The following is a 14,260-nucleotide window of genomic DNA, read 5'->3' on the forward strand; positions in this document are numbered from 1 at the left end:
AAACATTCAGTGAACAATTGAACCAGTCAGACTAATTTATTTGGCTGATTACTCGCCAAGAATAGGAAACTTGTATTTTATTTCATTAGCAGAGTCAGAGTAGAATGAAGAGTGTATATCTATTTCATGTAGAGGAACACCTGCTCTGACCCTGAGGAAGCATTGGAATTGTGAAACGGCTGTAGGTTCTATGTTCTGGCTTTGCTGATGGAATAAAATACAAGTTTCCTTCTATGCGTGGGAGTGTCGTTGCTCTTCTATTCTTTTATTAAAATGCATTATGGATCATTAGAGTGCCGCTTGGCACCATGTATGATTAGGCGGTGAGTCTATAAATGTGTGCGTCACCTAGGACCTGCAGTTCTACAGAGCAATACCAGCCTGATTTTTTTTTCTATTACTGTATATGTGGTCCTATGCCCCTACATCAGCAGGCATGTTCAGGAAAAGAGCACTATTGAATAAGTGAACTACACTGTAGGGAACAAGGAGACTGACCCTGCTGTGATAGTAAAGCTATCAGGCGATCAAAAACCTGTGTATGGCAGGTTTATAACTTCTGATTACATTCAGATCCCCATTCATTATTGCATTTGAGCCTGTTTTTTGCACAAAATGTATAAACTGTGTTGCCATTTTAAAGTTTGGCCCAAAAAAACTGCAACTAATACTACAAGGCAAAAAAAAAAAACTGAAAATTTTGCAAGTGGGCCTAACACTGCAGAATAAATATAGTGGTGTGTAGACTTCTTTTGAATAGTTTCCCAGATACCAAGCTGATATTTCAGGTGACTGATTTCACAGGCTGATATTTGGTATTGTTACAGCTAGTTAAGTACATGGCAGAATCTCGTTGGACTGGCTTGTCCGTGTATGACTAATGATGTCACGCGGGGTTTATGGAGTTGCAGCACACAGGAATAGATATACGTGTGATTGTCTCGTGTAGTTGTTTTCTCTACCCTCCAATGATCGGTTGGTACTGCTGAGGTTGCAGAAGCACACTGTGTGTATGGTGTGCAGTGTGAGCATGTTATTATACTCGCCTACCACCACTCCCTGGGACTCAGTACCGCTCTGCTCCTCTTCTCGGTGACCTCACCACTCTGCGTGACCTGGATGCGGCTGTTAGTGTAAGCTTATGCAGCGCCAGAGGCATTCTAGGCTTGCATTGTAAGAGACTTTCAGCTCACGCATAGTGACATCACTGAGACGAGGAACAGAATGGAGGATTCCAGAGAATGTGAAGGTAGGCGAGTATATTACTCACACATCAGCGGTCCCCAAGCTTCCTAACCTTTTTAGAGCTACATTCATTCTGAGAGATGATAGCAAGTCACATCCAGTGCCTCCCCACCCCACCGCAGTGACACACAAAGCCCCCTTCCAAACAGAAAGCACTTTGTGCTACCCTCCCTAGTGGATAGTATACTTACTTCCAGGTTTCCACTTTACCCCCTCTGTATCATCACATCAAGCATATTATCCAAACTACTGCATCCAGCTGAAACACCCCTTTAATTGGAAGTATCCTCCGGTCTCAGCTTACCATATTTTCCCCTCCCCTTCTTCTCAACCAGTATTTGGCCCGTCCAGATCTGCTATTCCTTGCAGTGCAACTGAGATCTGCTCTCTATAGCTGTTTGCTAGACCTGGTGGTACTGCACCCAGCTGGCGGACAGCCGCAAGCCACACATCATGGCCCTTTAAACCAGTTTTGGGGACCCCTGACATACACCATACACATAATCATAATTTTATTTATATAGTGTCAACATATTCCACAGCGCTTTACAATTACATTTTAATGAAGAAACTTTTCCTGGGAGTTTAATTGCCTCTGGACCCTACGCGGAAATATGGTAGATGTGAGATCTGTGCAGGTGCCCTATGTAGCTCGGAGCATTGCCTGGGCCAGGTATTACTGTATCCAGCACTTGGGTGAGAACAGGATTCACTCACAGCAAATGAAGGGTAAACTGCTTTGTTTCATAATCATGCAGCCAATAGCTGCTGTCTTTCACCCTAATGCATAAAAATCGGACGTTAAAACTGAGAAATAATAAAGAAAAAATGCATCCATGCAATGGGTACCGATTCTTCTTTAGCAGAATATGTCTTTATTTAAAATGTATGTGCACACCATTGAGTATTTCCAGCAAACGTTTCTGCACCAAAACCGTGTCACCTGGCAGGAAATACGTGTGTTTTTGATGCATTGGGTTTTTTTTTCTCCACTCATTCGGGTGAAAAATTTGAAACTGCTTCAAATTTGCAAGGAAATACGTGGCATGCACATGAGGTTTCACAGGTCTTATTCACTTTGCTGGTACAGTATGTGCTGGGGATTTTTCATGGAGTACAACTGCCATCCATACTCCCCAAAAACAACAACTTCTTCTCCATAAAATTCTGAGCGCTATTTCTTAGAACTCTGCTCCTAGAAATATGTTGTTAAATTCACTAGTGTTGTCCGTACCCAAGTGGCGTGTTCGTACTGACTGGCAGTAGTGATCGGCCATTATCACAGTGTATCGGGACACCTACAAGTGGTAACACAATAAATTCATACATTCTAGGAATAACAAGCTGCACTGTAGTGTTCTGAGAATAGTTTTCTATATCTGACCTATTAGAAGTATAGGAGAAATGTTGGAATTTCTTTTGACCATCCCAGAAAAACCCTGACACCAGTATTTTTTTTTTTTTTCCAGTTCTGTGAAGGGGACCTTATGGTGTAAACCTAAGGCCCCTTTCACACATCAGTTTTTTGCCATCAGTCACAATCCGTTGGCTCGATCGTCACAGATTGTGAAAAACTGATGCGACAGATCCATTTTTTTCACCGGATACAACTAGCTGATCTGGCTAATTGGATCCTAAAAAAAAAAATAGGACCATGCTTAGTTTTAAAAAAACGGAATCAGTCACCGGATTCCGTCATTTGACAGATCCGGCGCCATAGGCTTCCATTCTAGCAAACGACGGACGGCGACGGATCCGTTGCTGTCTTTTTTTTTTTTGTCGTAGACAAAAAATGTTTCTACGTCCGTTTTCTCCTGCTGTCGGATAAACAATTTTCGGCGGATCTGGCAAACGATGAATGAAACGTGAGGCCATCCTTCGCAAATACAAGTCTATGAGGAAAAAAAACGCATCCAACGGCATCAGTTGCCGTTTCTTTTTTTTTTTTCAAAATTCGATGGATTGCAACGGACGGCAAAAAACTGATGTGTGAAAGGGGCCTTATATTTATTCCGGGCCACTGAAGTCCTCATATACGGCATAATTGCCAGACTTAAGAGACATTTTCAGAGTGAACAATAAACTGTGCCAATGCATCTGGTAACTTCTGGTTGTTTTTTGTCGAGGGGCTTCCTAGTGTCGGAATGGGGTCCCTTGGGGTGGGAGACTTTTTCAGTCTTCCACCAGGTACAGGTCTCCCTTTACTGGAGATCACGTGTAATCTATTTTTCAAACATTACAGTAATAAATTATATGTTTTGTTTTTAATATACTTTTTGAAAAAAACATCTTTAGAGACTTGCGAATGAATTTTTATTTGGAAACACAAACTGGAGGGGAAAAATAAAAAACAAAAACACTCCAACCGCAAACCGGTCCGTAACAGAAATTGTATTGTCCAGGTGATTTTCTGTAGTCAGATTCCTTCATTCTTTTCATGGGTTTCTGCTACAAGAAACTAATCATCCAAAGTTTATCTTAGAAACCAAATCCAGTGTATCAAGATGAGGTTCATTTTCCAGCTATAGTCTTCATTTACATGTTTTGAGTCTCTTCCTATAATGTGCATAAATAGGTTTTGGCATAGATGGAAGATAACTTCTCCCAAAGAAGGCATGGACATTAGGTGTTACAATCACGGGGCAGATGTCAACTCCTCATACCCTTTCAAGAAAAAAATAATATACAGCACGGACTGTCAGAGAGATGATATTGTCGAGGCCACAGGCTCCTTCATTTCTAGTGATTGCAGCAGGCATAGGAAGCCAAGTCTCTCCTAGAGTTCAAGTCCACTCCCTTTGGCTCTGCAAATATAAACAAGAGGGTCAGCCACGTTGGCTAATAATGAAATAGTACATGCAGGGGCCATTTAGGGATGGAGTCACTAATTTAGGATTAATTTTGCTTTCCAGTAACCTTTCATAATCACATGCCGACTCCCCTAATATTAAAATTCTCGAGGATCAGAAAGATTCTGTTTAAGCAAACTCTACTCTTAAGGCCCCTTTTCCATGGGCCGATCAGCCGAAGAATGTTGGTTCCTGATCACTGGCCAGTGTAAATGTGAGGGATCGGCTCATGACGACAAAGCAAACTATTGTTCTTCGACTGATCGCAATGTTTATACATCCTAAAGATGGTAATCATCATGTGTAAACGAGCATGTGCTGCTGAAAGGATGCAACTTTATAAGGAAGGGATGCTCATAATAACGATTACTCAACCCCATACAGTTTGCATCAGCTTCTTATGGCACAAAATCTGCCTATATAAAGGCATATTCACATGTGACGTTTTTGCAGCATTCTTTTTCTAGGAGAATATGGACTGGCCTTTGCTCCTAGATGTTGAGGTTCATTCTTCACCTGGGTCTATCTGGTGAGGCCTCAACAAGGTTTGAGAAGCCCTGGTTTAAAGGGCACAAATCTATTCTTCTGGTCAGCGATAAATCCTCTGTAATGTGCAGCTAGTAGAACACTTTGACATTAAATAAACTATTGAATAGTAGATTATACCCACCTGATTGGACATGAAAATCACTGTAGTTCACGTAGTCTTCTGCCACCTTCTGAAATAGTTCATCTGCATACACACAAAAGCATAAATGTACTGTACAAGAATAAATGCGAGGAACACACTAATGAATTTAGAAAAACAGTCACGCTATATACAAAAACTATGCTGATAGTCTATGTATCTTGTCTCCTACACAGATTTTCTTGGCAAAATCTACATGTATTGCTTGCAGTGTGCAAAAAAAACACCTTCAGACTACTTTGGTGAGTATCACTGTGGATCGTCTGTCATCTGATTTAATGAATATTGAGAATGAGTTTTGAGGGCAAAAATAAGGATTCCTAAACACTTTAAAAAAAAATCCCTGTTTTCTCCCAGGTTCGGCCATTTTAGTTATTGGAAAAGTGTGCCCATATTATGTAGAGATGACCTCCCAAATGAAGGGAGAGGACGCCGCTATGCGTGACCAGCAGGACGCCGCTATGCGTGACCAGCATAGCACAGGTAGAGCAGCTGAACCTTTGCCTTCTACATCCACATATCGGCACACAAGGGGAGAGTTTTACTATCAGACAGCACATAACAAGCAAGACCCTGTCCCTTCTACCAATTCACCGCTCAACCAAAGCTGTAGCAGAACTTACCTACACTTTGTCCAGTTTTACTGGATGTTTCGCAGAGGTGAGCTTTAATCTCTACCGAAAAGGAGACACAATGAGATGGACAAATTTACAGTCAGTCAAAAAATATCAATAATGTATTGTATGAAGGTGAACTCAAACCCTTGCAATAGCTGGACTTATAGAATAAATGACCATGCCAAATACCGTACAGTGCCCTGGTATAGGATGCTGCTTTTAGGAAATTGGCACTGAGCAGCTTGCCCACCAGACTTACAATGCTTCACCATTGTGATCTTACTAGGCTGCAATCATTACCTACTCCTTCTCACTTCTGGGTGGTGTGTGACTTACAGCCTCACCAGAACATTAAAGGGATTGTCTTACTGAAGACACTCATAATATATCCATGAGGGGTCCCCTGGTCACCTGATATGGTCATTGTCTGACCACCAGTGAGTGGAGAGGTGGTGGGCGGCCCATGCACCGGTTCTTTCTAATTCAATGCTATGAAAGCTCCGAATACAGATGAGTATTTGCTCCATTGCAATCTACCAGGACTTCTTAGTGGCATGACCTTTTTTTATTTTTTGTTTTACCTGTTGTTGGTACATACAGTTGTGGCCAAAAGTATTGACACCCCTGCAATTCTGTCAGATAATACTCAGTTTCTTCCTGAAAATGATTGCAAACACAAATTCTTTGTTATTATTATCTTCATTTAATTTGTCTTAAATGAAAAAAACACTAAGAATGTCCTAAAGCCAAATTGGATATAATTCCACACCAAACATAAAAAGGGGGTGGACAAAAGTATTGGCTGTTCGAAAAATCATGTGATGCTTCTCTAATTTGTGTAATTAACAGCACCTGTAACTTACCTGTGACACCTAACAGGTGTTGGCAATAACTAAATCACACTGGCAGCCAGTTGACATGGATTAAAGTTGACTCAACCTCTGTCCTGTGTCCTTGTGTGTACCACATTGAGCATGGAGAAAAGAAAGAAGACCAAAGAACTGTCTGAGGACTTGAGAAACCAAATTGTGAGGAAGCATGAGCATTCTCAAGGCTACAAGTCCATCTCCAAAGACCTAAATGTTCCTGTGTCTACCGTGCGCAGTGTCATCAAGAAGTTTAAAGCCCATGGCACTGTGGCTAACCTCCCTAGATGTGGACAGAAAAGAAAAATTGACAAGATGTCAACGTAAGATTGTGCAGATGTTGGATAAAGAACCTCGACTAACATCCAAACAAGTTCAAGCAGCCCTGCAGTCCGAGGGTACAACAGTGTCAACCCGTACTATCCATCGGCGTCTGAATAAAAAGGGACTGTATGGTAGGAAACCCAGGAAGACCCCACTTCTTACCCCGAGACATAAAAAAGCCAGGCTGGAGTTTGCCAAAACTTACCTGAAAAAGCCTAAAACGTTTTTGAAGAATGTTCTCTGGTCAGATGAGACAAAAGTAGAGCTTTTGGGGCAAAGGCATCAACATAGAGTTTACAGGAGAAAAAAAGAGGCATTCAAAGAAAAGAACACGGTCCCTACAGTCAAACATGGCGGAGGTTCCCTGATGTTTTGGGGTTGCTTTGCTGCCTCTGACACTGGACTGCTTGACCGTGTGCATGGCATTATGAAGTCTGAAAACTACCAACAAATTTTGCAGCATAATGTAGGGCCCACTGTGAGAAAGCTGGGTCTCCCTCAGAGGTCATGGGTCTTCCAGCAGGACAATGACCCAAAACACACTTCAAAAAGCACTAGAAAATGGTTTGAGAGAAAGCACTGGAGACTTCTAAGATGGCCAGCAATGAGTCCAGACCTGAATCCCATAGAACACCTGTGGAGAGATCTAAAAATGGCAGTTTGGAGAAGGCACCCTTCAAATATCGGGGACCTGTAGCAGTTTGCCAAAGAAGAATGGTCTAAAATTCCAGCAGAGCATTGTAAGAAACTCATTGATGGTTACCGGAAGCGATTGGTCGCAGTTATTTTGACTAAAGGTTGTGCAACCAAGTATTAGGCTGAGGGTGCCAATACTTTTGTCTGGCCCATTTTTGGAGTTTTGTGTGAAATGATCTGTGTTTTGCTTTTTGCTTCATTCGCTTTTGTGTTTTTTCATTTAAGACAAATTAAATGAAGATAATAATACCAAAGAATTTGTGATTGCAATCATTTTCAGGAAGAAACTGAGTATTATATGACAGAATTGCAGGGGTGTCAATACTTTTGTCCACAACTGTAAGTAGGGTACAAGGGGGCACCCTTACCCCAATGTTGTTCTAGGAAGTAATACTTTCCGCATTTGTCTTCTAGCTGTAATGTAATGTCAACATGCCCAACTCTGCAGATCCTCCATAGATTTCCCCTTTGCATTGCAGGGGTATGTGGCTACAAAGCTATAGTGAGCATTGGTCAACCATATTGCCTTCAATATGTGGAGTGATTGTGTTTGGGAATATGACCATTGTGGCCAGATGGTGTAACTGACATTGCAGTTATTACAAGCATCAGGCTATTACCATATTGTACCTTTGCAAAGGTGGAGTAATGGTGTAATGCATAATACCCCCTGCAGGACCGTGTAAGCCACATTGCTATGTAGTTACTGCAGGCACCTGCCAGCTTCATTTTCCAGACGTCACTGTGCTTTGAAGATTACCTTATGTTGCTAGATGCCATAATCGACTGCTAAATAAATGCTAAACCTTAGAGGACAAACATTCACTACTTACTTTCATTAGACGAATGTCTGGCACATTAAGATCGTCTCACTCTAACATATGTGGGGCCGCCAGCTAACTACTTGTTGGGGGAGAAGTCAATGGGATCACTTTGCTCTTCTAGGGATGTCCTTCGCAATTTTCTCAAAGACAACACAGGAGCGAACACAGGAGCGCTGGGCCAAATTCTTGCTACAGTGCATGGGAAATATAGCTGGGGGGCAAACTATCGGCTGAAGCATTGGTCATCTGACAGCCATCTAATGTCTATGGGGGCTCTTAGTATTAAGACAGTTATTTGCTGACCAGACAATGTGTCCTATGTGATATTTTCTCCATAACCTGCAGCCACATCCTCTGCTTCGCCGGCTGTTGCAGGAGCTAGGAGAATTGGTTACAAGCTTTGTGTACACAACACTCGGAGTCCAGTCAAAACTAAATACCAATTTATTTATTTTTTTACAAAAAAAAAAAATTCAACTTACCCATTAAGAAAATCCTGCAAATGCCACTTTTCCCAGGACTATAATGTAACACTTTGCTATATAGCATTGTGGGAGTATTCCCTTGTCAATGCGGGGTGGGGCGGAATTCCTCTCCGGGAACATAATGTATTATCTGAAGTGGAGACCTGCTCCTGGAGTATCATTCTCTGGAGGATTCGGCACATTGGTGCATTGCATCTCACTGCTCCACACTTACTGACATTGTGTTCTGTCCTGCCGGAGACGTACCTGCTCACTACACTACTACACCTTTTGTCCTTATGTGCACTCCTGGAGCTGAGGTGGAAGAAGCATGGTTTATAGGAAGCCATTGATTGCAGTTATTTATTCCAAAAGGTGTGCAACCAAATATTACAGTGAGGGTGCCAAAAATTTTGGGGGTTCTGTGTGAAATTATGTCCAATTTGCCTTTTTTCTCTGTTTTTTCTTTTTGTGGTGTTCCAATACACACAAAGGAAATAAATTTGTGTATAACAAAACGTGTAATTGCAATACTTTTCTGGGAGAAATACTTCATTATCTGGAACAATTTCAAGAGTGCCAACACTTTCAGCCATAACTGTGTTTATTAGTGATGAGCGAGTATACTCGTTGCTCGGGTTTTCCTGAGCACTCTCAGGTGGTCTCCGAGTATTTGTAAGTGCTCGGAGATTTAGTTTTTGTTGACACAGCTGCATGATTTACGGCTGCTAGCCAGCCTGAGTACATGTGGGGGTTGCCTGGTTTCTATGGAATCCCCACATGTATTCAAGTTGTCTGTCAGCTGTAAATCATGCAGCTGCGGCGAGGAAAACTAAATCTCCCGAGTACTTACAAATACTCGGAGACCACCCGAGCGTGCTCAGGAAAACCCGAGCAACGAGTATACTCGCTCATCACTAGTGTTTATATATTGGGTGTGTATAGACACTACTCAAAAAAATGAAGGGAACAGTGAAACACAGTTTTACTCCAAGTCAATCACATTTCTGTGAAATCAACCTGTCCAGTTATGAAGCAACACTGATTGTGAATCAATTTCTCCTGCTGTTGTGCAAATGGAACAGACAACAGGTAAAAATTATAGGCACTTATCAAGACAACCCCTATAAAGGAGTAGTTCTACAGTGGGTATCCATAGACCATTTCTCTGTTCTCATCCTTTTTGGCTGTTGTTTTGGTCACTTTTGCATTTTGTTCACCACCTGGAGGTACAGTAGCATAAGGCTGTGTCTACAATCCACAGACGTTGCTCAGATAGTGCAGCTCATCAAGGATGGCATATCAGTGCGAGCTGTGGCAAGAAGGGTAGCTGTGTCTGTCAGCACAGTGTCCAGAGCATGGAGCAGATGCCAGGAAATGTGGAGGGGGTAATAAGAGAGCAACAACCCAGCAGCAGAACCGCTACATCATCCTTAGTGCAAGGAGGAACAGGACCAGTGCCAGAACCCTGCAACTGACCTTCAGCAGGCCACTAACATGTCTGCTCAAACTGTCTGAAACAGACTCCATGAGAGCCCGATGTCCACAAGTGGGTGTTGGGCCTAAAACCAACACCGTACAGGGCGACTGGTATTTGCCAGAGAACACCAAGGCCTGCCTGTTCCCCAGACTTGAATCCATTTGAGCACATTTGGGACATCATGTCTCGTTCCATCTACCAAAGCCACATTGCACAGACTGTCCAGGAGTTGACTGATGCTTTAATCCAAGTCTGGGAGGAGATCCCTCAGGAGAACATCCGCCGCCTCATCAGGACCATGTCCAAGCGTTGCAGGGAGGTCATACAGGCATGTGGAGGCCCCACACACACTACTGAACATCATTTCCTTGTCTTGAAGCATTTCCACTGAAACTGGATCAGCCTGCAATTTGATTCTTGATTTTGATTGTCATTCCAAATCCAAACGTCCATGGGATATTAATTTTGATTTACATTAATCATTTTTAAGAATGAAAGAAAAAAACTGTTGGAAGAACAGACCAAACGCGGCACCCTATGTGTGTAAACCCAATATATGTCTTTGATGGGTGCACAACTTCATGCACTTACCTATTGGAAGACTGATATGGCTTTAGATTGTGTATCCTCAAAAAATTCCTCTGGGATACTTTTCAATGGACAGGGCTTGTATCGGGTGGATCCAAGTGAAAGAGCCAAACACAGGCTCACACAGGACAAATAAATCAGAACGAAAACACATCCAGCCCATGAGTGGCAGGGCTTCCCAGGACTAGCAACCAAAGATGATATTTTGAATGTTTTCTTTATTAGGTAGGTATCTTTTATTAATAAAAAAATAAATAAAAATATCATCTTTGGATGTGAGTCCTAGGAAGCGCTGCCGTTCATGGGCTGGATGTGTTTGTTTTGATTGATCATTTTTATGTTTTTTATTATTCTCAACACATTCCACTATGTAATGAATAAAGATTTGCAAGTGAAATATTTCATTCGGTGATATCTAGGATGTGGGATTTTGGTGTTCCCTTGATTTTTTTTTAAGCAGTGTATCTTCTACACACACACACACACACACACACACACACACACACACACACACACACACACACACACACTATACTTTTTCTTTCAATTTCTGTAACTTGGAGCAGTTTTGCAAATATTCGTACATGGTAGGAAGTAACACGTGTCTACACATAACGCCATCTGTGACTGAAAAAAATAGCAGAAAGTCTGTGATTTAAAGGGAACCTCTTGCCCTGAGAAACACTATTTACCTGCAGATATAGCATTAATATGCAGATAAATGGTGTTTAACTGTATAGCCGCCTTACTGGAAGCGCAGCTGCAAAGAAAATGAAGTTTTATTCTCCCTGTAAACGCTCTTAGTCATCTGTGTGGAACAGGGAGCAGTCAGTCATCACTTGCTATACAGAGACCGCTTTATAATCACTTCTCTGCACTTTGACAGCCTGCTCTGCAGGTCGTGTGTATGTATATATAGCGTGCTGTCAAAGTACTGGGACGTGATTATTGCCGCACTCACCTGGTTGTGACTAATGGTTCCTTGCACCGCCAAATAACTGGAAGGCAATAAACTATTACATTAATATAGCAATATAGGATCCTGTCTACTAGAAGTAAACCCATTACACCCTACTACTAAAAGCTCGGGTAGTAATATAAAAGACCTTACCATCTGCGTAATCTTGCACATCATGAAAGTCCACTTGTCTCATGCCCTTGTCATATTCAACTAAGTCGCTCTTTGTGCCACAAACATATATCCGACAGTTCTGGGAATAGAAAAACATCATCATTGGGATCACGGGGTAAGGCTCATTTCCAGATGGTGACGAGAGTATACCAACCTCTTCAAAGTTCTGCAGTTCATTAACCCAGAATTTTACCCTTTCAAAACTGCTGCGGTCTGTGAGATCTAGAGGAGAGGAAAAATTGGGTAATAACTTCATGAACTAGGAAAAAACAACTTAACTGACTGTGGAATGAAAATGATCTGACCCCATTCTTGCTCCGGCTGTCACTCAGGATCAGTGCAGTGCATCTAAGTTTTTTTTTAATATAAATATATAATTACACAATTGCAATGAAATTTATTCCAAATCCATTGCAAATTAGAGTTGTTAACAAATGTACAAAGGTTCTGTTTTTTTTCATAGCTCAGCACAGCGAATATAAAGTTTTTTTTCTAAATTCCTCAGAAATGCCACTTCTGCTGAAGATTAAGGTTTCAGAAATATTCCACCCCTTAATGATAAACGTCTTAACTGCTTAGTAGAGCACCTTTTTGCCTGTTTGGCTCTTGGCCATTACAACCTCTTGCAAACCCAGACACATAGCCAGACCACAGCTTTTAGTATCGTTCCTGAAGAACCTTAGCTTATCCCTCCGTGATCTCCAGTTCACTAATATTCTTGAGTTTGCGTGCCGCATTTGGCTTCTTCAAATCCCACCAAGTCAGGTGACTGACGTCCTGGAAGATTCTGGGGTAGCTGTCTTCTGAAACCTTCATGGATTCTGAGGTATGACTGAGATCCTTGGCCTGTTATAAGGTCCAATGACACACACGGTTCAGCTTCTTTAAAGAAGGTATGACCTTTCCTCCTAGCATTTAATGATACTTGATTAAATCAATCTTGCCCTCCAAATGCTGCAGGTTACCAGTACCAGTGGAATCCAAGCAGCCAGGGAGCATCACCGGACCGCCGCCATGCTTCACTGTAGAAGGGGGGTTTCTTTTCAGTTTCTGCTTCATTCTTCTACCTCCAGATAAATCACTGATTTATGGGCCTGAAGAGTTTTGGTTTTGTTTAATCGCTCCACATAACAGAATCCTGAAACTTCTGTGGCTTCACTATATGGTTTTCAGCATATTCTTGTACGTTTGGCTCAGTAGAGGGCTACATCTTGGAATTCCGGTATGAACACCCTCAGCATTTAATTTGAAACTTAGGGCTCATTCAGACGTCCGAGCAAATCTGTCCAATCTGGGACCACAATGTACAAACTGACTGTGGCTCTAGTGATCTGAGCGTCACAACCTCATAGACGTATATGATGCTGTCATGTTCTAGTCCATGCATTGCGGTCTGAGATCTGACTGATTTACAAGGATGTCTGCATGAGCCCTACCTGTACCATCTTAAACCTCAGTGCCTGCTGCCACCAAACCTTGCTGCAGATCTTTTGCAGTCACTCAAGGGTTTTTGCCCACCTGCCTCAGAAATCTGGTGGCAGTGTTCCTTTAACTTTCAGCTTGTGAATTATGTTTCCAACCAGGAACATTCAACTCCGTAATATCTATTTATATGCTTTTCCTAACTTGTGGAAGGAAACTATCTCTCTTTTCGGAGGATTCATATCAACCCAAGGTTACTAGTGAACTGGATGCCATTTCCCATGAGGAATGGGCTAATGTTTCTTAGTGAAATTGCTATCAAGTTTTTAGCAGGCCATTTCGGCTTGTCATGAAGGGGTTGAATATTTCTAAGACTGCAATGAATAGAACTGATGGTCCTCATTAGGGGCTATTTTTTGCCTCCCTTCTTTTCAGCTGCCATAACTTTTTTACACTGATATGGATGTATGTTTTTTAATTATACGGAATGTATTGTAGTGCTTATTAACGTTGTAATTTACATACTTCGGCTGTATTCACACATCTGTCAGTCTATGGTGCTCAGATCAACACTGGGTCCCTAAACCCAAATTCGACATGCTCATTTGCATTTATGAAATTATCAAGTTAGGGTCAGGAGACCATGGATGGTCCGTACTCGGACTGGGACAAATGAATGTGTGAATTTTGCCTTGGCATATTCCGTAATTTATATCATTTTCTTTTTTAACCAAGCATCCAAAATGTAATTTTAGTTTTTGTTTATATTTTTTATTGCTCACATTTCATACCATATAATGTTTGAATGAATTGTCCAGGTTATTACAGTAGTGTGGATATCTAATACATGTTGTTTTTTTCATTATCTTTCTCTTGACTTATTTTGGCAGTGGGGACACTGAACACATTATACTACCCCCAAAGGCAATTCAAGTACACACACGCACAGTTTGATTACTCTAAATTACCCCTTAATCCCGCAGTGTATGATGGCCCTAACACAGCCCTCCATACAGTAAAATGGCCCCCACATAGTCCGGTAAAACTGTATAATGGCTCCCACAT

The 14,260-nt window shown here is 41.7% G+C and overlaps 1 protein-coding gene across 1 annotated transcript in view; it reads right to left on the minus strand.

The window, feature by feature from the left end:
* Positions 1 to 3,541: 3,541 nt before the first annotated feature.
* RAB24 (RAB24, member RAS oncogene family) overlaps positions 3,542 to 14,260 on the minus strand; it is a 35,742-nt gene continuing 25,023 nt past the window's right edge. Inside the window, exons 4-8 of the mRNA XM_069763954.1 lie at positions 11,928 to 11,995; positions 11,753 to 11,852; positions 5,406 to 5,456; positions 4,765 to 4,827; positions 3,542 to 4,049 (exon numbers count right to left, since the gene is read on the minus strand). Coding sequence (XP_069620055.1) covers positions 3,985 to 4,049; positions 4,765 to 4,827; positions 5,406 to 5,456; positions 11,753 to 11,852; positions 11,928 to 11,995 — 347 coding nt within the window. The 3' untranslated portion in view covers positions 3,542 to 3,984. The remainder of the gene's footprint in view (positions 4,050 to 4,764; positions 4,828 to 5,405; positions 5,457 to 11,752; positions 11,853 to 11,927; positions 11,996 to 14,260) is intronic.

This window comes from Ranitomeya imitator, chromosome 4, assembly GCF_032444005.1.
Source record: "Ranitomeya imitator isolate aRanImi1 chromosome 4, aRanImi1.pri, whole genome shotgun sequence".
NCBI classification, from domain to species: Eukaryota; Metazoa; Chordata; class Amphibia; order Anura; family Dendrobatidae; genus Ranitomeya; species Ranitomeya imitator.